The sequence below is a fragment of the Mchenga conophoros genome, linkage group LG3 (assembly GCF_057382185.1).
Source record: "Mchenga conophoros isolate Kocher_MC1m ecotype Shallow Benthic linkage group LG3, M_conophoros_male_GT1.1, whole genome shotgun sequence".
Lineage (NCBI taxonomy): Eukaryota > Metazoa > Chordata > Actinopteri > Cichliformes > Cichlidae > Mchenga > Mchenga conophoros.
The window spans coordinates 74664853-74691903 of NC_140528.1; the positions used below are offsets into that span (position 1 = coordinate 74664853).

At 40.5% G+C, this 27051-nt stretch overlaps 1 protein-coding gene across 4 annotated transcripts in view; it reads right to left on the bottom strand.

Annotated features, from left to right (window-relative positions):
* Positions 1-1477: 1477 nt before the first annotated feature.
* The window catches only part of slc8a4b (solute carrier family 8 member 4b), a 131380-nt gene continuing 105806 nt past the window's right edge, over positions 1478-27051 (bottom strand). For 3 of the 4 annotated variants that reach the window (XM_085267211.1, XM_085267214.1, XM_085267213.1), the window contains 6 exons: positions 20905-21011; positions 18352-18476; positions 17583-17618; positions 16820-16919; positions 14829-15101; positions 1478-8283 (listed from right to left, as the gene is read on the bottom strand). In XM_085267211.1, the coding sequence (XP_085123337.1) occupies positions 7904-8283; positions 14829-15101; positions 16820-16919; positions 17583-17618; positions 18352-18476; positions 20905-21011 (1021 nt within the window). In that variant the 3' untranslated portion in view covers positions 1478-7903. The remainder of the gene's footprint in view (positions 8284-14828; positions 15102-16819; positions 16920-17582; positions 17619-18351; positions 18477-20904; positions 21012-27051) is intronic. The other variant, XM_085267215.1, reaches the window with a different exon arrangement.

Consider the following 27051-nt stretch of genomic DNA (forward strand, 5'->3'; position numbering starts at 1 on the left):
TGTTCCCACTAGTGCTGTCAGCGTTAATCTCGTTAAAATGACATTAATGCCATAAGGCGGCAAATCTCCGTTAACGAGCAACCGCGTGGGGCTGGACGGCATTAACATGTTAACAAGGTAACTGCGCTAACGCACTAGTTCCTATCAATTGAGCATTGCGTGGCACATCCGACATACTGTTTTACTTTTGTCCATGACGCGCTTGTTAGCCCTGCGACAGACTGGAGACCTGTCCAGGGTGTACGCCTCTTGCCCTATGACAGCTGGGATAGGCTCCAGCATCCCCCGTGACCCTGAGAAGGATAAGCGGAAGCGGATAGATGGATATATGTACAGTCATGGAGGAAAACAGCTAAATGCAAATTAAAAGCATGATAAGTGGATTATGTTTCCTTTAAAACCTGACCTGTATAATGTTGTCATACCTGAAAAAAAGCCGTTAAGTTTGGCTATGATCAATCCAACATGGTGTCTGGCAGCAACGTTGTCGCTTATTGCATCTCAAAGAATTTTGTCATAAAGCTTCTCACCTGTTTGCATCCATCCTTTAAATTACTGCCATCTTATGGCCACATTTGGCAGTTGTCTGTGGCAGGTGTGATTCTGCTTGACTCCGCTTAATATTTCTGCAACACTGTGTTCAACCTCCACATCATCTAAAAATTCCCTAAAATACTCCAATTATAATTTCAAAAAACAAAACTTTACAAAGTCATGCACAGAACTGAATTCAGTTCTGTTTCCCTTTTTATAAGTTACTTAGATCATGATGATCAGACTGTAATATACTGGATCTCTGTTGAATACTTTTATCCTCCACATCTTCTAGGAACTAGTTCATTCATATCTCAATATATTACAAATGCTTGAACCAGTTCTTATATTTCACTTTTCTACTCTCCCCAGCATACCTCATTCACCAATTCTCAACCATTCACACAAACACTTTAAGCTTTCTATCTAACACTTACCTACATTCACACTGATGGATACATCGGAGAGCAACTTGGGGGATTGAACCACAAACTTTCCAATCAGTAGACCACTTACTCTACCCCCTGAGCTTTAATTATCCCGTACATAAATATATTCAAATAGACAAATGTTGTTTTAGTGATAACATGGCCAATCATTTTGATGACTTTGTTTGCTGATGACACAGTCATGTTCAGAGGTTTGCAGGTAACCCACTCTCAGAGTAGCACATCATTAGATCCTTGAGCTACAGGCCAATATTAATGTTAAAACTCTCAGCCTGAAAATGGCTTTTAATTTTCTAAATTAAGTAAAATATTGCTTTTTCTGGATGTCTGCTGCAGAAACTGTAGATGAACATTTTTATAGATGATTGCAATTACAGGTATACACTCAGGGTAAACACTTATCTCAAGTATGATTGATTTATTTACTAAAATAAGCATCTTAATGGTGAAAAAAGACTTTCTCTCCATTATTAGAAAAGAAACACATTTCTGAGCATTTTCCAGTCACGTTTTATTTAATTTTTGAAAAAAAAGAAAAGAAAAGTTTGGTCTATATATCATGTTTCATATCATGTCATTTTCAGCATTTAAAAATACTCTTTACTACGACATTTCCAACATCGAACGCTGTATTCTGAATGACTTTAATTCATGCAATAACACACTCTTGCACAGTATGATATGAACAGCACACACACACACACACACACACACACACACACACACACACACACACACACACACACACACAATCAAAACAATAAGAGTACACTCTTATGTTCTTGTTCTACTTTGTGAGGGATTTTTTTTGTATCAATTACAAAAATCACCAAAACAACACAAAACAATGCAATGAAAAGCACAATAATAAAATGAATGAAAAAATACCAGATGTTTATATTAAAAAGCACTTTGTGAGCTCATAAATAGGGCGGCGTAAGTATACATTAAAAAAAATATAAGGTAGAGAGCAACGTAGTGGCTAACAATGGAGGGGGTGAGAACTGGAAAAAAAAGGGAGAAATACTCTTTTATCTTTCACACATGGATACACTACATATGGTTTCAAACCAGAAATGTGGCAAAGCACAAAAATGCTAAAAATGTGTTCTTTGTTAATTTGTTCAGGTGTTACAACAGATTTTTTACATATATAAGCAAACATTTGGTAAAGTATACAACAGACTCGTCACTGTGTGAAACAGACTGATGTCTTCATGCGCCGAGACACTCAAAGTTCTTGAAATAAATTTTTACTCTATATAAATGAATACAGACAAAATATTCCAAATTATCATTGACAAATAGCTCTGTAGTAATGATTTACACTATTAATACTCAGCTCATTAGACTGATAAGTAATGAATAACATTCATTTTTTTCAAGGTTAGGTGTTTTGTCTGTATTTATTCATGTTTTTTTTAAATTTTTTTATTTATTTTTAAATAATTTAATCATGTCTTCTATTTTCCACATGGATCAGCTCCTGGATATTTATGTGATCAAATAATAGTTTGAAAAATAATACAAACTATGGAATAATAGATCTTGGAAAAATGAATGAATGACAATAGCAAAACACTGCTGCTGGTTTCCAGGTTTACCTGAAAACAAATACTCTTAAATAATCTTTCCATTTCAAAATTCAGATATTATCTATTCAGATAGATGCAGTACATCTGTTAAACCCCACAAAACAAACACAGGCACAGACCCTTTTTTCACAACCGGTTGAAAAAGTGAGGACAGACCAAAAGGGTCTCACTTTCCAAAATGTCCTTACTGTAGTGGTCTACAATACCATCTGGTCCTCACTATGATAGCTGGACTAGAACACACACACACACACTGCAAATCATATCATTACACTTGATTGAATGAGTTAAATATTTTTAACAGCTGTTGTCACAATGTAAATACTTTTAAGTGTTAGATTTTTTCCACATGGTTCCATTTTCATCTTCTGAATTTTTTCATATGAATTGATGATGAAATATTGTGTGCAAGAGCGTGTGTGCCTGTAGTCATCAGTCAGTCAAGAGATGTGGAGTCTGTGACCTCAGTGTACGACAGGCACTGCCAAACTCCACTCACATACACACGCATATTCGTTTTTAAAGAAAGGTGCCAGCTTTCCAGTCTCGATAGACAGCCAGATCGATTATATATATATATAATCTTATTTGACAGGTACAGACACAAAGACACCTTATGGGGGTAGAGTACCGGCCACAATTTACCTGCCTCTCTATCTCCATTTCAGGCGCACATGCAGGCATGTACACAAGGGAGAAAATCAAATTTCCAGGCCTTTTTACTGTGGGTCAGGTTGGCATTCAAATTCATTAATCTAGCATATGGGAGTCAGCTAGGGACACATGGGGTGAGCCCTTGTAAGGAGATTACAACCCACACAGGTGCACCAGCACACAAAAAGGCACAGACAGACATAGACATACAATGGATACACATGCAAACGACGGGAGGCAAAAAACACATGTGGAGTAATATACGTGTGACAGGGGCATTGTGTTGACATTGTTTAGGTCCATTAGGTGAGTGGAAGGGTCACTGCAAAGCAAATGTGGCCACTTTTGTCCTAGAATGAAATCCTGGTGGGCGTGGTCTCAGCAACGTTCCCACTGATCAGTTGTGAGAGATGACTGGAATGGTCTGAGCAGTCAAATAATCTCAAATTAATCGAACAGACTTGAGATTTTGGACTGATATATTATCACCATTGTCAAAACACCAAATTAGAGAATCTTCTGGAAGAATCAAGCTGCATGAGAACTGAAAGCTAAACAACTTATTTCCTTTTTTTAAACGTGACAGTCGTCCATAGTCTGTCACATTCATTAGAACAAGGGCAAGTGAGAAATATAAGAAAACCTCTCTCTCTCTCTCTCACACACACACACACACACACACACACACACACACACACACACATGAAGTGTCTCGCACACACCAGCAACAGTCAAGAAGACAACGGCTAGCAGATAGATGGTCGCTAAGCAACAGGCAAAAGACTAAAAATATGGTCGCATTTCTTCATTCACTTAGAGAGCAGGCACACGCACAAACTCACACACACACGCAAACACTTTCAGTCGTCCTCCAGCAAGGCTTATCAACCTTTAAAAAGCCTACATTTCTAAATCCGTCCCAGTATTCCTGTGTCGTCAGCAGCACTATTATCCTGCCCACTCATTCGGAAACTGGCAACTGTTACTGAAGCTTAAGTCATTGAGAAAAAAAGAAAGAGTTTGGCCCTAGTAAGAGGCTGGCAGGGGCCATGGCAATGTGCAAGTCATGCCAAACATTGAAACACTGACCTCGGTCGTGGAGGGTTCAGGCCTAGGTTTCAACATATTATGTGCTGAGACCAAATAATTACAGATCATTAAAGGGTGTGAATGTTAAATGTTAAAATGAACAGCCTCAGCCGTGAAATTAGCAATTTTAGCCTCGTACAAATATGACTAATTCAAGAGATTTTTAAAGTTGTCGTTTTTTTTTACTGGTAAGGCTTAAAGTTAGGGGCGTGGACGCTATCTCAACCTATCAGGCAAATGTCAACGTACAAACACACATATCTTAGTTTCACTGTGACTTATCATTATATATTATATTTAGTGCTGTCAGCGTTAATCTCGTTAAAATGACGTTAACACCATAACCGCATTAACGCGGCAAATCTCCGTTAGCGAGTTAGCGCGGATCGCCCCGTGCGTGGGGCTGGACGGCGCTAACGTGTTAATGAGCTAACGCATTAACAAGCTAACGCATTGTTAATGTGCAGCCCCATGCGTGGGGCGATTCGCGCTAACTCGCTAACTGAGATTTGCTAATGCGGTTATGGCGTTAATGTCATTTTAACGAGATTAACGCTGACAAACTATCAACAACCCACTGAATACTTCCAGTTCACATCTTCCCAATGTGGCAGTTTGCAAAATTTGGCTTTCAGACTATCCCCACCTTTCACATGGACAGTAGAGTTGCCTTAGGTTGACTTAACATGACCTCAGCATCTGAAAGGCTGAAAACGTCTTGACCAACGCCCTTTTCTACAGGTGTTGGGACAGGACATGTCATCACGTTTAACTTCTGTAGAACAATGTTAAATCTTTGCAGCTAAAAGGAATATGGCAGATGTCCAAACTCTATCATTGAAAGTGGGCTGGGGAAAACAGCTTTCCTTTATTTCCTGCAGCAAAAGATGTACCATAGAAAGAGTGAAGTTGCAATGGATACAGGAATGTTTACCCCCATAGAGCAATGCCTGTTTGCACCAATCACCCACTTATCTTCCATTTCTACATCCACCGAACTTGGCGGGGCTGTATCAGAGGCGTGGATTGGTCACAAATTAAGGCGGCTTTGTCATGTCTGCATTTATACGGGCTGACAGCAGTGAGTGGGCTGTCCATATTTAACAATAAGGATGGCAGGCAGGTAAATTGTTGTTTTCTGTCCTATTCTTGTGTCAGTCAACAAACCAAAAAGCTAAATTATTGTTTATCTCAGGATGATTTTTCTTGAAGATCTCCGTCAGCATGGTGGGTAGTTGAGAGAAAAATCGCCCACTTCCTGCAGAGTATCTCTTTCTATACTGTTTTCAACAAAGGGAAGTTGGCGTTTAATAATAATCTACACTGACAAGCCATATGCCATCCCTTCTGTCCAGTTTCGGTCCAGCCTCCGGGCAGGACCGGGCTATTAACACCACATAATGCAGATCTGGGCTTTGACACTTTAAACGACAGACACGGATGACAAAACAGTTCACACGATACATGGCCTAATATTCTCGCTTTTAGCTATTCTGAATATCTTACTTTCACTTCCACGCACACCACGCCTGAGTTTCACAGAAAAAAAAGTTTCACGAAAACATAATAAATAGCACAGTTTTACCCATAAAATATACCAGATCATTTACCACATATATCTGTAGTGTGAACATTTTTATGAAATTCTTGCCAGTTATTTTGTTTGTTTGTTTTTTTTTTTACAAACTACAACCAGCAGCTTGTAGACTGCACACTGAAAACGTGATCTGTGACTATTTTCTTCTATCTCATCTTTGGATACACACACTTGTGATTTATATGTATATATATATATATTTTTTTTTTAATTTTTTGTTTAGATTACAAAGAAATGTCCCGACTGGAGCAGAACAGTCATGTGATATTTCAGAGCTGCCGTACATTTCCTTCAAAGTGTCTCACTCTCCTGTGGTTTTATGTTCACACTCTTCTTGTTGCATTGGGTTTCCTTAAAAATGTCCTCTCGTTTCTCTTTGTTTCAGAGAAAAAAGTCCACGTGAGTCTTTCTTGAATACCTCCAGAGTTTTACTTACAGAGTGGGTCTTAAGATAGAGGGGATATCAATGACTTCTCGCACACACATCAACGACAGTTTCTGTTATCATGTACAATTAGAAACACTGGCTGTAGTCATGGTTCTGATTTGTCGTCAACACCGTCGTCTCGCAGTCGATCCTTCGCTCCGATTCTTGTGTTGTTCATCGACGGCATCACAGAAGTCCCTGCTTGGCTCAAAGTTGTTCACATTATCCGTAGTTTAAAGTGTAAACAATGCACCTCACGATGTGTCGTGCACAAAGCTTCAGCTTTTTCTTGGTGGACTGTTCTTGTTGGTTCTTCCTCCCCACTTTAGAGATTTCTTCACTTGAATTTGTCTTGTCCATTATCAGATCACGCTGCATTTATACGGTTTTTCATTGTTGTTATTTTTTACAATTGCACGGTAACAACATCAACACGTGACGCCACTCAAAAGTTTAGTAAAAAGTGTGGGAATTTGGCATTAAACAGATGCCAAAATGAAACAGAAACTGGCTCAATTAAAAAGAGGGCAGGTCGGTCGGTGCTGACTACAACATTTCATCAACTTTAAGACTTTATTCCTACGGGGAAGATAAAAGTAAGGCAAGAGCAAGGGTCTGAGGAAAGTGTATGGTGTGTGTAGGGACTATTTTGCACAGTGTACTGAGGAAGAAAAGAATAAAAAGACAAAAATAAAATAAAATGAAAGGATGTTCACTTTTCATCTTGCCCGCAAATTGGTCCCCGCAACTGCAGAATCACCCAAGGGCCCCAAGAGTGTGTATATGTGAGTGTGTGTGTGTCTGTGTGCATTTGGTGGAAGAGGGATTAAAAGTGTGAAGTCACTGTCAGTTTTAGAGCTCAAATGTTCAGACAGGAGCGTCCACTGATACAGTAAAGGTGGAGGGAGCGAACGAGTGACTAATACAGGGCAGTAAAAGGTTTTTACCACATATTCTTGTTTATGCTATACACACTTTCTTCTTTCTCTATTTCTGTTTCTTCTTGTCTCATCTTTTCCATTTTTATATCTCACTTTAATCCTCACTCTCAACCTATTTTCTCTTCAGAAGCCAGCTGATCGTCTTTTCGTTCCAGCTGTCTTGGCAGTATATTAGGACAACATGAGCCTGTACACTTTGTTGTCAACTGCTGATTTTAGAAGCACCCTCAAAAGTCAGTTTTATACCTTTTTTCCACGATGTTACATTTTAATTTTATGTATTCGAGAAGTTTCGTCATAACTAGACCAGAGGGAGGGGCTTCCTGTCTAAAAGAGCTGCTAATGTAGAATAAATAATTATTAATTTGGACATTTGGCAAGTTTTACTGTTTATGAGGACTCACTCTCTGTTTTTCAGGACAGAGAGGAATGTAGGGAAAAAACACATCTGATGAAAAACTGAAATAGTCTTTGGACGGATTTAAAGATTTCCTGAAAAGTCGGCCCATATCGATCCATCTCGACTCCCTCTTTCAAGACTGCTGCATCGCTCTCTCTCTCTCTTTCTCTTTTCATATTGACAGTGGGCCTCTCTCTCCCTCTGCTTTCCTTTCCATTTAAAACCCTGGTATATGGCAATAGGCCTCCAGGGAAGCCAGCAGGATGTAAATCAGCCACAATGAGACAAACATCAGCGACGTTATTATTTTGCAAGTCCGCGGCCCACCCAGCTCGCCACCGGCGACTGTTGCCCGCCTCCGGTACAGAAGCGTGAGCACGCTCACCACAGCTAAGATAGTGAAGAGGGTGACAGAGAAGGCCAGACTTCCTGGGTCCACCTTGAAAGGTTTGCCCTTGGAGCGCCAGGCGATGGCAGCGATGGTCCATGCCACGCCAATGCCCAGAAAGACGTTAACCGCATTGGAGCCGGTGACGTTGCCGATGGAGGCGTCAGCGTACTGGTCCTGGATGGCAGCGACCTTGCTGGCAAATGTGTCTAGAAGAAAGAAAGAAAGAAAGAAAGAAAGAAAGAAAGAAAGAAAGAAAGGCTTTATTGTAAAACCCTTTTTTATGCTGCCTCATTTTTAGGGTTCTTTCTTCTACTACGTTCATCTTTTCAAAACCTCAGAGCAACCGCTTCAAACTACAATAGAAAAATCAATGTGCAAGATTAGAACAAGGCATAAAAGCAAAGCATAGACCTAGCGTCAAAACAAGACAATGACACTATGCCAACCAAAACTATGGAAATTACTTTAATTGAATAAATTTTAGATGTATTTTTGTGAAGGACTTGCTCACAGGCTGCTGCAAAAAGCTAAAGGTAACAACTGTTTTCCACTTAAAAACATACAAGTGAACATCATGTCATTCAAGAATGGAAAGAGAAGCATAAAGACAGGACAAAACTGTGAAGTGGTTGTTCTTTTTTACAGGCAGACACTGATTATCAGTCTAAGAAAAAAAAGTTACAACACCTAGGAAGAAGAAAAGCAACTGTACCGATAACTGAGGACATAATACTCAAAGACAGACAAAGGACGAACAAATGCTTGGGTGACAGCCAAATACAGCAGAAGATTTTATAACCTGCATAATTTAAATATGCAATGCTGTCAAATCCAATCAGTAGATATTTGGTTACACTGGTGCTTATCCAGTCAGCTATCACGAAGATGATGGGGAGTCATACATAAGATTTTATAAAAAAAGGTTTGTTGCAGACACTGGAAGTCATTGATGAGTGAAATCCTGACATTTCCGGGAATATCCTACATGTCAGTTAAAGTCAAACTCAGTTCTTCACTCTTGATAGATCACCTAACACTTGCTGACATCTTATACACCCACAGTTTCTATGTATCTGCAAGCCCCTTTGCAACCACAAAGGTCAGTTCCTCCATTCCTTTTGCATAAATATTATCACGGATGTGTAACACTGTATGTGTAATTGAAAGGATTACACACTCACTTGCCACTTTTTTTAGGTACACCTTGCTACAACGAAACCATTGATACAAACAAACAATATTGTTTAGTTTTAAATGCCTGTGATCTATTGTCCACGAGATCATGCTCTAACAGGAGCAGCACCTGGTCTTTCGCTGCTGTAGCCAATCTGCTTCAAGGTTTGATGCACTGTGCATTCAGAGATGCTCCTCTGCAGACCTTAATTGTATTATGTGATTATTTGACTTACTGTTTAATTCCTATGAAGTCCTATGAAAGCCATTCTCTGACCTCTGGCATCAACAAGACAAAGAACTGACACTCATTGGGTATTTTGCTTTTTTGGATCATTCTCTGTAAACCTTAAAGAGGTGGTTGTGTTGAAAATCTGCTGTTTCTAAAGCACCCGCATTCAGCCCATCTGTAAGGTGGCCCTGAGAGGCCAAATGGACTACAACTTAAGAAAAGATCAGCAATAAGAAAAACGCTGCAATAGCACACAAAACACAACGGAAATAGGAAGAAATGAAAACGGAAATAGAAAAAACGAAAACAGAAATAGGTAAAAATAGATTTCTAAAAGCACAAGGGAAGTGTTTCTGGGGAGGCAATAACCCGACGGACCAGTTGCAGGAACCAAAATATGCAATAAGAATTGTGCTGGGAGACACTTAAAAGAAGTGGAGGATCTATCGGTAACTGTGTTAGCCTAACTATTAGCCTAAAAATCTGTCATCAGTATTATATGAATCATGAGAATAAAACACATCTACCATGTTTTGGGCGCCTGCAACTGGTCCGTCGGGTTATTGTCTCCCCAGAAACACTTCCCTTGTGCTTTTGGAAATCTGTCTTTTCCTAATTCTGTTTTTGTTTTTCCGATTTCCGTTGTGTTTTGTGTGTTTTTGCAGCGTTTTTCTTATTGCTGGTCTTTTCTTAAGTTGTAGTCCGTTTGGCCTCTCAGGGCCACCGTACATCTGGCACCAACAACTATCAAATACACTTAAATCACCTTTCTTCCCCATTCTGATGGTCAGTTTGAATTTTGGCAGATCTTCTTGACTATGACTGCATTCGCAAATGCAGCTGTGATGTGATTCGCTGATTAGATACATGCAATGACGAGCTGTTGAATCAAAGCAACTTACAAAGTGGACGGTGAGTGTATACTGCATAAGGAAATAACAATCTGTCAGCCACAGTTAAAGTCTCTTAGTCCATATTTTTGTAATCATGCTCCATGGAGCTGAATCAGTGGTTTAATGCTGGTTGCTCAATGGTTGCCCTGTGTCCAGGTTATATCTTTAGAGAGAAATTTCCATCCCTGTGGGATCCCTGTGGAATGATCATTTCTGTGTTCACATTGGGTCACTGTTTGAGGCGAGAGCCTTTAGAGTTACATTATCAAAATTTATGTGCATTTAAAAAAGCCTCAGGAGGTTTGCGTTGCTCCGCGATACACATTTTTGTCAGAAATGGATTCACTTGCCATATATCGTTTTTTTTATGCACACTGGGCAGAATTAAACATCACTTGCATTAGTTTCAGAGAAGATTTACTAGTCCTGCTGCAATTTACAGTTGTGTTCTGGCATCAGAACAACCAAAATCAATGTAATAAATGCTGTGAAATGCTGTAGGTGTACACTAAGTGTGCTCTGTGGTGCAGGATATGTGAGGAGAAACTGGATGAAAAGCAGAGAGACTACAACTGGGTTGGCAGGGAATACCGGCGGAAGCTGCTGCCAGTTACTGAACGTCTGTTTTTAGACAGGCTGGTGAGAAGAGCCTCAATTTTCATTTGAATGTCAGTGAGATTAGCTGAAATTCATATCCCAACATTAAAACTGTCCTCAAAATTTTTTCGGGGGGGGACTGTAATCCTGCTGGGGGTAGACGACACAAAAAACAAGTGTGTGTGTGCACATAGGGGCAGCCATATAACTCCACATTACTGCCTCCAAATAAGATCATCAGACACATGTTAGAGATGCAGTGGGACAAAATCCAGCAGCATCACAGACTCTGAATTAGCAATGTTTCTTAAAAGGAATCAGTTTGCTAAAGAAATATCTTCACTTGTCTAAAAAGCAACTTAAATCCCAATAGGTGCTCAATGAACATTTATTTGCTATTTCATATAAGGCTGTTCGATATAAGATATATATCGGATGACGATATGAAAACGTCTATCGTTTCATTTTACGCTATCGTTTGTTTCGTGGTGTCGCAAAATAAACTGTTTACGGCAATATTTTTCATGACTTTGATGGTCACTGTAGTTTATTAATTTCTTAAAGCTCTCTCTTTCTCTTATATTTAAAATAACCACGCTACAGGCGGATACGCGACTGTTTTTCCACGTTGTTGTTAGCAACAGTGACGGTAAACCCAGCGTGTGGCTCCGCCGTCCACTTGTTTATTTTCCACATAAACCTTTCACAATAAAGCTGAAGATCCTGTTGGGATTTTTCAAAATAAACTGAAATGATGACAAACAGGAAGAGCAGTTGAAACAAATCGAGGACCTTATTTCTAAATGAGGGGCTACCTCTGTAGCATGGACATGGTTTTGTTATGAAAAGTATGACACGGACCAGAAAACTGTACTATGCAAATTATGCAGGAAACTGGTCGGTGAAAACACTCGACTCCAGGTACACGACGCCCAGCTGAAAACACTTCACACGAGTCGAGTTACCCGAGATTCACAGAATTTACAGAAAATGTAAAATTTTTGTGATATATATCTTTGTCGGGACAATAAATGTCTAATATCGGGATATGAGATTTTGGTCATATTGCACAGCCCTAATTTCATATGTTTAAAAATAGAAAACAGAACTGTCATGGTTGTGGGTCTCTGACCCAGTGTTTTGTGTTTGTGGACTTTTTTGAATCTTGATAAGTCATTATTGTGGTATTCTTAGAGTTCTCATATTTCCTAGTTTAGTTTTCTTCGTTTATGAGTTTCTGATTCTTGTGTTTATCCTTTGTGGTTCTGGTTTAGTTTCCCTTATTGTTTTGTCCTCAGTGTTTCCTGTCTTGTTATGATAGTCTCTTGTCCTGCATGCATTGTTTAGTTTTCCTTCCCCTCTCTCGTTGCGTCTGATTTGTTCCTGCTGTGTTTCTCTCCTGTTTCCCTCGTTATCCTGCATGTGTATTTAAGTCTTCAGTCACACTCTGGTCGTCGTGGTCTCCATGTTTGCAGTGTGTTTCTTGTGTGTAGTTCATGTTCCTTTATTGTGTCCTGGTTGCAAGAGTCTTAGCTCTAAACTTGTTTCTTTTAGTGTTTTTTTTTTAATTTTTATTTTTGCACCACATCTGACTTCTTCATCACAGCAAATAAAGCTGCCTCTTAGATTTAAATCCCCCGTCTCTGAGTCCTGCGATCTGGTCCTGCCTAGCCAGCCACACAGGTAACAATGATGAGAACAGCCTGTTTAATGCTGTGGTGAATGTACGCAGACCTACTGGAGTGTCATCTTCTGAACATCTTCATTTGGCTCGTATAAACTCCTTTCGTCCACACTATTCCTGCTAAACGGTCACAAAAATATCTAAAAGTTCTCATTTGATGAACGAGGCTGTGCAGATTTTTATTGTTATACTAAAACAATTTAAATCCTCTGTTGCAGCAACTTCCCACAAAATTCCAAAAGGACTTTCCACAGTGAAATTCATGTATTTAGACCAAAGGAAGAACAACAACTAAATCAATATTATCCAAAAAGTCAAAAATCAGTTCACACAGAGATAAACTTCAGGTATGAAGCAGCGTATGAGATGAAGACTGCAAACCAGCGTCAGCATTTGTTCACCACGGATGCACATATCAAACACCACTTACCGTTTAAATACCTCAGATGGCTACAAATGAGCTGTGCAAACCTCTTAAACAGGCAGAAACATTTTTGCAGCGTGCAGCTTTCAAACCATCAGCGTTTGCTCTCTAATTGCCTGAGTCTGCAAATTCTGTGTAAATTGGGCCGATAATCCTGGAGTGTGTCTCCAATCAAATAACACAGAAATGCTTTTATGAATCTCGAGGAGGACAGAGAGAAGAGAAGGAGGAGGGAAGGGCGCATGTCAGAGAAATGGAAACGAGAGAGCAGATGAGTGTTGCTAACAAGTTTTAAGGAGATCACACACGCAGAAGGCAGCAAACACTCCCTGTGAAAGTCATAATGGCCCGCTGGAGATGCTGCATGCTAACTTGCAGCTCCTCGACAGGAAAATCACACGTTTTTACCCACACGCACGCCTGGTTTCTACAGCATACACAGGTCAGAATGATGGATGATCCAATAGCAAAAACACTAAGAGGAGGAAAGAAAGAGCGGAGTAAGGTAACACCAAGTCAGAGTAACAAATTGACCAGAATGGGGCATGAGAGCCTAACAGATAAGTGGGGGGACTATGAGAGACTAAAGAAGGAACAGATAGAGATCTGGCTGGGAGTGAAAGTGATCAGAGATTCACAACAAGAGGGAAAATGAAAACATTAGAACCTTGCAAAAGGAAACGCGCTGATTTACGGATCTAAAATTCCCCTTCACACACCATAACATGGTTGTAGAAGGAATTGATTCAAACACTACTTTCCAGAGACCTCATCACAAGCCATCCAAGTTACCGCCCGGAAGAGCAGCACAGGAGCCGTTTCTATAAATCATACGAAGGGGCAACAATAAACCTGCTGACGTTAGGAATGAGGCAGGGAATTGAATGAAAGTCTGGGGACGATCTGCCCACTCCGGGCAAGAAAAAAATCCGAGGCTGAAGGCTGTGATGGAGCCGGAGTTTTACAATTATATTTTTGATTTCGATCCTGGAAGTCAAAGCGGCTGCTATTGAAATCAGGCGCAGGAGAGAGGCTTGTGTTTGTTTATTTACATCTGAACTTTGGAGGGAAGACGCAGCTCATTTCATGTCTGGTGAAACGGAAAGCTCGAGTGTGGTGTAATGGGAGGGGAGGAATTTGTAACATGGCAAACGTGGAAAATAATCACTCTGCACCACTGTGGCGTAACACCGAGCCATCTGTTTCTGTTTGAGTCCCGCTAAACCTCTCCTCATACCTGTATTCAGATCAAGCTGCAAGCTGGGAAAATCTTCTTCCTGCTTGTTTTCAACAACCGCACTCATACACAGGCATTACTCATAATAACCCACAATACCACATCTAAATGTAACCATGTGTCTAACTAATTTTTCATTATCTAGCTAAACTAACCCTAACACAATCAGACTAAGAGGTCACACAAAGGTGGTGGTTATGAACTTAATAGGTTAAATCAGGGTTTTTCAATCCAGCTAAAAGCGTGTTCTCAGGAAACGGGTGGTATTTATCCATGCTGACCAATCATCAGCATGGATAAGACACTGTAACCATTGTTGAAAGTTTGTATTTTAACCCAATCTAACCAAGTTGTTTGGAAGGTGAAACAATATAAAAGAAATAAAGATCCCAGACACGTTTTCTGATGTGTTTGATGAGCTGGCCATTGATGAGCGTGTGGTGGTGAATGTTTTGGTGCTTAGATTGGGATTTAAAGTCAAATAATAAGGCTCTTCCCCACTCATCCTCACCTGGCACTGATGTTCCCAGCGCTACAAACACCACAGCCGTCACCGAGTCTTTCAGTCCTATCGTGCAGCCGAAGTGAGATGCCAAATCGCCCGTGACTGCGGTGAGGACGCCGATAAGCGATATGGAGACGATGAAGCAGGCCCAGCCGTTCCAGTACTCTGTGGGAGGGACGAAGGCGAACAGAACCTTCCAGAAGACGGTGAGGAAGTGCATGATGTAGTCGAAGCAGGAGGGCAGCCGCTCCTCGCCGCTCTCCTCCTCGTCATCATCTCCTTTGGGTAGGTGGGAGATTGAAACGGAGTAAAAGTAACAAGACGAGTAATAAAAAGGAATGAGACAAAAAGAAGAAACAAGACAGATAAACTTCAGCTTTAACTCTAGTAAGAGACAGAAGTTTGATATCTTTTCTTGTCACATTTATCTCCCAAGTCTCTTGATTAGCTTAGATTAGCATAAAGACTAAAAAACAGCTGATCTATAGCTTTGCTTAAAGCACCCATTTAGCAGCACTTTAAATCTCACTCAATTTGTATTTGACATTGTTTTAAATGTTTTAGTCATGACTTGATGAAAAGCAGCTGGTATGTAGCTGTAATTCACAAAAACTACCCAATATAAGCAAAATGGCTAACTGCCTGAAATACCTCCCCAACCTAACATTTTAATTAGAAGCTAATAACTTACGTCATATTAATTGATAAGCTTTAGAGATTATAGAAATATATTTAAATTAAGAGTGAGGGGTTGTTTTAAGCAACACAAAATGCTGTATTAATTAAATGCTATAATGTACCAATAATTGTGCTATGTTATGCTAATCTAGCTTGCTAGTAGCCCATACTATGCCCATATATGAGAGCTGTTTCATTCAATCCCATTCCCACCAGTTTACAGAGTCAAGCATGCAGCCTTACTTTCTGCCTTTACAAATATTTGCAAAAGAAACATTTTTTGAGTGTGATACTGTAATCAAATGTCACCATAGCAACTAGCAAGTAATTTTGATACATTTCTTCTGTCCAAGATATCCCAAAGTGAATTCTAAGGGATATTATTCAATAGTATATAAAACCTGCTCTACTGATTCAATACGTGCAGAGTACCCTCTCATCCAACATCAGTTTCTGCCTACGTATCCCCCAATTCGGATGAATGGGCAGAAATTCCTACAGACACACTCCAAAGAGTGGAAGCAGTCATAACTGCAACTCCATATGTGCATGAGTAACATGCAGGTAGAAATATTCTTTTGTCCATGTACTGCATTTCCTACAATGTCAAACTACTTTACATAACTAAAACTGAATCAGACTTCTGTCTGTGACAGTAAAGAAACAGACTATGAATGTAATAAACGAAGCTTATGCGTAAGTTCAATAGGGAAGATCTGTAGTCACTCATCTGTCTGCTTCCCAGGTGTTGATGGATAATCTAAGCTTAGATTATCCACATCACTTCCACTTTCCCACGCTGTCAAGCTGATTGTGACATCACATGTCTAGTCCAATCAGCTTTCTGCTGGCCTTCTTCTGACCAATCAGCTTTCACTCTGCATACTGTACATCTGTCATTCTTCTTTGCAGTTGCCTTCGTGCAACTCAGGCTCCATTCAAGCCTCCATCTTCATCTCCACCACCAGTGTCTAGACTCTGGGGAGTCCTGCTCTAATCCCTATCACCACTGAGATCCCGTTCTGCTGCGCCGGGCCATCAGGGTCTAACCGCCAAATATCTCAAACTGAATTCTGTATATCAATAAATCACTTTCAATTCCTTCTGATGATCTCTCCTTATCAAAATACACTATAAGGGTCCAAATTAAATGCTGATGTCACCTTTTAAGAAAAGTTCTTTCCCTTCATCCACCATCTTTAAAAATAAAGTCAAGAAAAATGTCAGCCAAAACCACTGTTCATAAATCAAAATGAAGCCCTTTGTGTGTGTGTGTGTGTGTGTGTGTGTGTGTGTGTGTGTGTGTGTGTGCGTGTTACCTGCACTGACTGTAACAGCATTGACAAACTGTTCCCTCCAGCTGCTGCTTCCCACCACCAAGGCCAAGTTTGTCTTCTTGATCAGCTTATCTACTGTACTCTATACACACACGCACACACAAATATACAAACGCACAAATATCAACCATGCCATTGCATACAAATCAGGCAGAACAGGAAAAACACAACCCTCAAGCTGTTAATTCATTCGCAGCTATACAGAAAGAGGAAACTGCTGACTTCAGGCCTTTCGGTTAAAACCCAAACCATACATTCATTGAAATTTTCAGGCCCCGGTACTCCAGGTATAAGGTGTGCTAATTAATATAAAGCTGTGAAATCAGCCGTGCCACATTTTACTTATGCTCGCTGTAAAATTCAGGAAGAAAAAACCTTCAGGCATTCTGCTTCAGTGTTTTAGTCTAAAACAGGCAAGAGAAGAAAGATGATAAAAGATGTTGTAAAAGAGCTGACAGCAGCTAAGGAGCACAGCACTAGCAGTCATTACTGTAACTTTACTGACAGGGCTTGGAGGGAATTCTGAATTTTTTACTATCTACTATGTTAAAAGCATCATAAAATGGTAAATGTGCCATATTTTAGCAGTCACGGTAAGATAAATTACTAATTAATCTCGATGTGTGGCAACGCTTAATGATTTATAGATTGGGATGTGATTAACCCAGGCACCATTAGTACATTTCAGTATTGTACAGTAGATGATTAGAGAACAAGCTTTGCATGCATGAAAATGATGGATTACCTTTTCAGCATGCCTAAGAAGTGTATTTACTGCTCTCTGCACACAGACACACACACACACGCACACAAAATGACAAAAAATGGACACGTGAGATGATGAAATCTGTACGCAGACACACGAGTGGTGACATTTCGAGACCAAACAGAGATGAAAATGACGAATGAGAGGACAAATGAATATGACAATTAACAGGAAAAATAAGTAACGATATGATGACACAAGATGAAGAGACAGGCATCAGTTAGGGGTCCACGTGAAGCCACAGAGAGCCCTGTCGTTGTGTCGTTATTGTGTTTCCCCGGCTGCACACTCGTGACGATGGTGTTCATCAGAGTTAGAAATGGATCAGATCTAGGAAGGCCCGCCTCCTAGTGTTAAAATATTTATGAAAGAACAAAGCCAGGCTTGTTTAATGCCTGTTTTGTACTGAAATATGATGAAAGCATATCGTCTGTGTTGGTTCTCAGTCATCCAGATGATGGAAGGAGCTTGAAAAGAAAGCGACTTAACTTCTTTGAGTTTCTGAAAACATCGTGTTAATAAATTATTAACTTATTTTTTGCAGGTCCTTTTTAAAAATCAGCAGCATCCTACCAGAGAAGGCGTTGCTCTACATGCATCCACTGCAAAATGAAAGAATGACACTGGACATTTAGTTTTAGCGACCCAGCAGGACTTAAAATGCATCTGATAGAAGAATCGCTCACATACACCTGCTCTGGTAAAGGCATTGTTAGTGCAGTATCGGCACGCACAGACACACACTTACCTTGAACTCGTAGGACTCCTCTATGACCACTTCTACCTGTGTGTGTTCGCCCAAACTGGGACAGCCCATCTTGGCCACCTCTTCCTCCTCCGCCCCCACCAAAGGCTTGTTTTCATTCGAGTCACCTAGGTGACAATAGAGATGAGTAGTGATGAGACTTTACAGTAATAACAGAAACAGCTACCTGCCCAGCCTGGCAGCAGAGAAGCACATGACAAGAACGGGTTGGTGCTCGTTGGTTAGCAGTGACTGTACTTTCAAAATAAGAGCAAACCTTTCAGTTTCAGTGGATGTGCCCTGCCAGGATACTGTTTACGCGTTTTCATTTTGAAGTGTCTTTATTACTGCTCCATTTACTTGCACACTGACATTTTTAAAGGCCAAAGCTAGTTTGCTAATATTTTCACATATAGGACTTATTATTATCTAAGATCCTACTTAAAAAAAAGTCAATGAAAAGATATTAAAAATAAGGTCTGAAATGTTTCCTTGTGTTATTCTGAGTTTTTTTGTTTAACAGTGAGATATTTTTAAGGATTTAAGATGAAAATTGTGTCTAAAATGGTAGAGAAAATATCAAATACTAGTTACATATCATACAACAGAACATAACATGTAACATGATAATTGTACTGTTTTATTTATGCAGTGATGGAAATCTTCTATCATCTATCAATACTTTCCACCTTTATTGGTCCATACCTTCTGTTTGGGAGGGATAGCCAATCAGAAGACTTAAAGACAGAGGAATTAAATAAAAGCTGTTTTAGCAACAAAGACCAATGTATGAGCTACAAAAGAATGATATATATAACAGTGAATCATCTAATGTCACTCTGGTGGAGTGCACGAAAAAAAAAAATGGAGCTGGAAATGAACATAATAGGTCCATTTTTAAATTTTAGCTCAGCACAATTACTCTAGGTTTGGGCAGTCACGTTACTCAAATATCTCCGTGGCATTTAATCATCAAATCTTGCCCTGAGGGTTCTCCATATAGTCGTTTGCTTAATCTTTTAATTTGACAGATTTCAGACATCATCTTAAGACTCTTTTTTTCATTATTCTCAGCAGAGACCACAGCAGTGTGAACTATTACTGAGAAAACGTATGCTGTGGGTTGTGAAAGAATATTTATGTATATGCTAAATCTTTAAACATGGGAAACGCGAGCTTTATCCGCAAAAACTTTACGTTTTCTCCCACCTCTCTATTGCGCGCTTCCGTGTATGCTGCAGCATCTCTCCCAAACGTCTCCTTGTTCGCTCACGTTTCCAAAACAGACAGCAAGTTATTAATTTTTGCCGTTATCAGTGTGTAGCTCGCTGTAATTGAAAAGCTGTGTACTGTATGTGACAGCATTATGTGGTTGCCAGTCTGCTCGCTCTGTGACAGCATTATAAAACCCATCACATTTCTGTGTAATGAAACATGCCACGGCATGCCGCAGGCTATGGGCTCTTCCTGTGTGACATCTACACTATAGACGCTTTGAGAAGAGCCTCTGTGTGTGTTTAAAGAGTGATAAAGCAGGAAGATTCTGGTGCGGCTAATTGGCTGGCACGTCTTTAAAGACACAAAATGAACGCGGCGAAGAATTTTTGTTTGAAAAATACGTGAACTTTCTGATTGGGACACATTAGCTGCTCTTTGAAGCTGCTAACACATTCAGAGGTACAATGCTGGTAATGTTTAGCACTAAATGTGGAATATATATATATATATATATATATATATATATATATATATATATATATATATATAAATGACATATTGACTTTGAGCATTGGTTCTCTCCAGCCTTGAGTCACCTCGGGGAGATCAGCTGTCTCTCTGTTAAAGAAGCCTTTTAAATTTTCATCTAAAGCTTCTCACATTCTTAAAAAAAAGAAGGGCGGGGGCTTAAATGTTTTAGATTCTTGGATTTCAAAGATCTGCGCGGGTTTTGAATTAGCAGATGACAGTACGAGAGGAAAGAAGCTGATCGAGATGGTTCATTTGCCATGACTAAACTGCAAATTGTGTTCCATCTGCGACGACGCTGCGATACTACAGCGATTCCAGACAACGAAAGGAAGCTTTCTGGCTTTTGTTTATACTGCATACACCAAACCTCCTTATGGTGACATAATTAAGCAGATCACATGCTGATTTGGATGAGTTATTACTCCTATCCCTCCTGTGACACGATTACTTCAAAAACGCATCGCAGCTCAGGGCCAGTGATGTCGAAATCCTTCCCAAGTCACATCCTCAGTGGCTCAAAGTGAAATGTTTCCACGGTTAATCTGAGTTTAGATTGGAGGCTTCAGGTAATCAATGCTGGTCTCACCTTGTCTCCAAGCGACAGATGTGCACCGGGCCTGTTTGCTGATAAATAAAGACGTCATTCTGTCTGTCACACTTTCCCTGTTCCTGCTCTCACTCCTGACTTCTTGATACTCTCTTTGAACAAACACACACACACACACACACACACACACACACACACACACACACACACACACACACACACACACACACACACACACACACACACACACACAGACTCACCGTGTTTCTGTCCTATCTCCAACAGAACAGGCTCTCCCAGCTCGATGGTAAAGGTCTTGTTCTTCTCATACTCTTCATCATCAATGATTTTCACCTCGATGATCTTCCTGTTTGTTAAAAGAAGAGAGAGACGACGAGGCTCAGTGTGTGCAGTCCAGATAATTACCTTTTTTGGTTGTTCTCCATCATAGTAAGAGCTTGTTCATGGCAAAGGACCAGTCTATTAAAACTCTCCCCGTGACAGGTTGTAATCGGACATGAGGTCATTTCTGCTGCCCCTACACTGAAAAACACTGACATAAGTAATCATTATACTACCTAACTTGAAGTAACAGTTATAATAAACACACCCAAAAAAGGAAAAATAATTAGATTTGATCCCCTTGTGATTTCTCTCAGAGAAAAGGATGACGAGTCTGAGCAAAACTGAAGGCTGAAGCCCAGATTGGCAGTACTCGGGGGAACGGCGTGTGAGGGTGCTAGCTACCTCCCAGGCTTGACAACTGACAGTGATGCTATGAACACCACAACTACTGGGGAAACATTTTCAATCAGGAGCGCCCTGGGGAGCAACTAAAATGCAGTGCAGAGAGTTTTGAGGGGATGTGTAAATTGGAGCGGAAAAAAGGTGTGGAGATTTTCAAAAATAGCTATTGGAGCATTTCTTAGTACTGCTTGTGTTGCAAAAGACAGATTATTGATATATTTAAATAATGATTTTATTGTCTTCATAAAGAAAAGAATCTTTGAAAACCATAAAAACGAATAATTTGTGTCTAAAACTGCAGACATTAAGGTGTCAGTGCAGGGAGGCTGTAAATGTGACGGGAGTTTAACAGGACAGACTGAAAGCTGTGATTGCTTTGCATGTGGAGTTTCAATGTAAACCAACAATAATTAAACCATTCTTTGTATGTGGCAAATCTATTGAATCAATTTTTCCCCACTTTAAACATCTGCAATTTTTTTTAACCTCACAAAGTGTGTGCGTTCATATTTACTGGCTTGTTATTTCCTTCAGTTTCCACTCAGTGCATAGCTTCTGTCTTTCTGCGTGTTACATTTACCAGCTGGTTTCGCATGTTTAACCGGCTTCATATCTACGTTTCTTTGTGTGAAGCACAAAAACCCAGACCAGAGCTACTTCTTAGCAATTGAGGACTTTTAGGAGGAGACTAGGTTAGTTGGATCTTGTGCCATGATGATTGAAAGCCATGGCATTCGCAAGGCCTCTGTGTCGGGCTCCTCAGACAGCTAACGACCCCCGGTTCCTGCCAGGATTGGTCTGGTAAATGCTAGATTACTCGTGAGAAAACTTTTATGCTTGGGATTTCAAATCCCGAGGACTGGATTCACTCTGCGTGACTCAGATGTGGCTGAATGCTGGAGCGTTCAGCTGTGTGTTAACACAAAGTCCAGGTGTCATTCTCAGCAAATTCACCCCAAGATCAGACCATGTAATGTACATAGAAACCACAAAGAGCCAAGAGTTGGAGCTCAGAGAGTACGGACTTCAGTTAACATTTAATGAAACGTTAAATCTTAAAGGTCTTGACGGTACAATCAGAAAAGGAGTAGAGCTTGTTTTGAAGGAGAAAGCCTCTTCTTTCTAAAAGAACACGGCAAAGTTGCATCAACAAAAACCACAATATGTCTGGAACAATCCTTTGGAAAGACAAGAACAATGTAGAGATGTTTGCCTGTAAAGCACGCTGAAGCATCTGGAGAAAAGCAAACTCAGCATATCATCAAAAGCACCACATATCGACTGCCAACCACGGGGGTGGAGGGTGATGATTTGGGGTTATTTTGCAGTCACGGGGCCTGGGCAGCTTGCAGCTATTGAGTCAACCATGAACACCTCTGCATATGAAAGTAGTCAAATGTATGGCCATCTGTCTGACAGCTAAAGCTTGTCTGAAACAGGGTCATGCAGCAGTGATCCCAAGCACAGCAGCAAATCTACAACATAACGCCTGAAAAAGAAAACAACTGAGGTGTTGCAATGGCCCAGTCAAGGTCCAAACTCAACTAGATTCTAACAATCCCACATACAAAGACAATATGCACTGCAAGCACCTTCAATCAAGGCTATTCCCTCTAATTTGGGTGTTCTATCGAAGATGTTAATTTCCTATGTCTGCCTTTGCTTTGCACCACGGTACTGCTGCTGATTCTGAATGGTGGGATGATATTTACTCATCACTACCAAACACATCTGTGCGTTTAGATTCTGTGGAAGATGAGGTCAAAGCCTATACACTAAACTGCTCGATGTAAATAAACATTTCAAACAGAACTGTCTGGCTGAACCAAACTTAGTTCATTCAGGACAACGATAATCAAAAGGAGATTGTTTGGTTCATCTGCAATGCGTTATATTTGGCGGTATGGCTCAGTTCTGGGAAGTCCCCACACTTCCAAGCGCATACGTGGAAAGCATAAGCCAGGGAGAGCAGTTAAAGCTACAGCAATGCCACATAGACATGTAAGTCACAGCTGATTATTATTTTAAGACCATAAAATATAAAACTGGTTAAATATAACAAAGCCAAGAAAGGAAGATTTTATCAGAGAGGACAAAGCTTCAGCAAATTATACTTCCAATTACTTTAAATGGAGAGATTAAATGTTTCACTAAAGTCATTACATGCAGCGTTTATCCTCACTTTAAAAGGAGAACTACTTCTATAGCTTATAAAGTATTTCTCTGTTTAATTGTTATTTGTGCGTGTCGTGCAGCAGCTTTGATGCTTCTAAGGAAATTTCATCAGGTTTGGTATCTTTCTGGCCCGTTTCATCTTCATCACCACGATCCAGCTGCGTCTACCAAGCGGAGAGGAAGAAAGAGCGTTCACTTCCACCTGGTTGTGTAATCGCACGTTTCGCTGTGAGCCATGTTGACTATAATGCGGAAAATAGGCTTTGCTTCAGCAGAAAGAGGAAGCGAGAGGGAGAAATGGGCGGGGAGACGTATATGGAGGGTGGAGGAAGGGCAGCGAGGGAAAGAGAAAGCGACGAAGGGGAAGAGACGTGGAAGTCCATTTTTATCGTTGGCGAGCTGTCAAGGCAACAGTGGATGTAACTTGATTGATTTGGTATTTCCAGCGTCACATCAGCGTGAGTGGCCAACTCCCAGCCAGTGATGGAGAAGAAATTAAAATGTTGTTTAATCAGATGTGAAACAAAAGGAGATAAAAAACATCCTATATTTAGGAGGACTACAGGGAACTGAAATTACGCTCGTTATATCCACAGACTGTAAATAAAAAATGGTGGTGCTTTTAATGCTGTATATTTAGGCAAGTTTACTTGGGAATCTGTGGCGACTGACTTGCTTTTGGAGCCAGCCATCAGTGGCCATTAGAGAAACTGCATTTATGTCTTCTTCTTGCTTTATTATGTAGCTACTTTCATGCCACAAGGTGTCGCCACAGCGGGTAGCTCCACATGTCAGTCTTAGCATCCTGACGCATCCTCAAAGGGGATTTGTGTCTTTAGCTGGAACATTTGATATTGTTCAAATGATTTCACAAATGAAATTGTAATGCTGAGTTATGTAAAAGATTACACAGACATCGTTAAACCTTTTCCTCTGAACTGGGATTTTTTTTTTTTTTTGTAGCTTAGCATTTGTTACGCAGCACGTTTGTCAAACTTCTGATTATCTAGAAACTACAAAAACTGGAAGAAAATCATAAAGTTTGAAAATAATTATCGTAGTATGAACTCTAATGCTCTCTGGTCACCATGGTAATGCCTAAATATTTCTTGAAAAAAAAAAAAGACGCACAACTACAACACAGGAAAAGACCCAGGGAAACCGAGTTAACGATAAAAACCCTGAAAAAAATAAATTTCACACCCGAGCTGGTACCGGTCCGTGGCCCTGGGGTTGGGGACCGCTGCTCTACTATTAAATTCAATGCTTTAAAACCCAACACTTTGACTTAAAGTGAGCTTCTGGCAGCGGCGCTATATTCTACTTTTAGTGGAGATATCATCTGAATTTCAGGAGCGGGGCGTCTCCTCCATCACCCCCCTCCGGCCTCAGGCTATAAAAGCCCCCTTTCACCTATACCTGCTGTTCTCATTTTCATGCCCCACCCTTCCCCCCCATTTTCCCTCTCTTTTCTCTTCCTTTCCTTCATTCACTTCTCGTTAGGAGCAGTCGCAGTCCCCTTTGAGGCCTTCCCCAAACCGCAGCACCAGCTCACACTTCCTCATGCCTCATCGCCCATCGTTACAGAGGATGTGGTCCCAGCTAGTTATTAGCTCTAATTTAACATCAGCTGCTAAAATGTGAACATCCATCTGAAACCAAGAACTCAACGTTCTAAACACACACAAAAAGACAATTAAAAGGTAAATTAAAAAGGCACAATCGCAGTAAACTCCAATGTGACCACATAGAAGGAAGAACGAGAGTAGCAACAATAAATAAGCACAAACTGACAGTGACATGGGCGAGGGAAGACAGAGGTAAGTGGATAGAGAAGTAATGAAATGCAAAGCAGGCAAACAGAGAGGAGGAGGAAGTGAAAGAGGAGAGATAGGGATGGGATGAAGAAAAAGGAGGTGACAGAGAGGAAAAAGGCTGGAAGATGAATATGAGTAATACATAGAGTCTACTGAGATATGAGGGGTTACAGCTAAATACACACAGAGTTCATTCAGTGTTACAAGACAACCAGGACAGAGAACCATGACCATAAAATGCCCTTTGCTGAATTGAAGAATGAGGCACTGTGTCTACGTTCATAGATAAACAACAGAACTTGATGCATAACTCTAACCCCAGCCATTCAGGTGATGTCATTTTTATTTTAGATAAAATAAAACATTTGTTTTGGTAATCAGGAAACAAAGAAGATCATAAGTCTAAATGACATGTCTGTTTTGCTTTTCTCAAAACATAGCGTTACTGTAACGGATTACAGGTGGGAGCTGAGGCTCAGAGGTGATGCACATCTCCTCTCCTCATTGCACAGCCTCATGTCCACTCTACAGTGACTAAGGCCTCCTGCAGGAGTGTCCACTCCCTCCCAGACACCTAGTGATGATGTGAGCCAAAATGATGATGAGAGTCAGTTTAGGAGGAAACGTCTGAGTGGAAATACTGAAGTCTTCCAGAAGTCTTTCCCCTAGATCACAGATGAGATTTATTGATGATTTCTATAAAGTAGCAGAAAGTGCATCTCTAATCCTTAGCGACAGTCTGACAGGCTACCAGTGGAGACAGTGGCGACCAAAGGCTTGTCTTCAACGATCATGGGACACATCTCAAAGCAGGACTTCAGATCCTTAAATCCCCCCACCTTCTGTTTGGAGACTTTTAAAGCAGAAGTGATCACAGGCAGGGCTTCAGTGAAAGGATTCACCATTCTGTGTCCTGCTTTTGCTTTTTAACAAGCCAGAGATACAAACTTCTACAAACCACAGTAACAAAAGAACCAGGCTTTTTAAAAAAAAAGGGATTGTTCTTTAAACCTCTTGCTGAACTTGTGAATCACTCAAAGTCGTACTATTTGAGGCTGTGCCTGGCAGGGCAGAGGTCCTGATGGAGGACTTTAAAGTTGTCCTTCTGGCCTGCAGCATCATAGGCACGGAGATAATACCACCTCAAGCCTTGTTTGAGCCTCGTGGGCAGCTCAGCGCTCAGCCCAAATGAGAAGAAACTAAGCTGGAAAAAGGGAGCTCACAAAGCTGGAGCTGTGTCTGCAGGAGGAATGAGGAGGTGAAAATGAAGAAATCAACACTGACATCATTGTAACTTGTCCACTGATTTCATCCCCTGGGAACCACTGTCCAGACTACTTCCTAGGGGATGTGCCACAAGCGGCCTTATAACGCTATAGATTTAAGGTAAACGTTGATGGACTGATTCTTATAGCACTTTTCTTCTCTCCCGGAGCACTCAAACCACTTTATACAACATGCCTCGTTCATCCATTCACACCAACTTATACAAGCACTTTTTTCTATGCTTAAGTGCTTTCTATCTAACATTCACAAACATTCATACTCTGATGGATGTATTGGAGAGCGACCTGGGGTTAGTATCTTGCCCGATAGTATTTGGCATGCAGACTGGAGCAGCCAGGGATCAAACCACCAACATCCACGACCTGCTCTACATATATACTT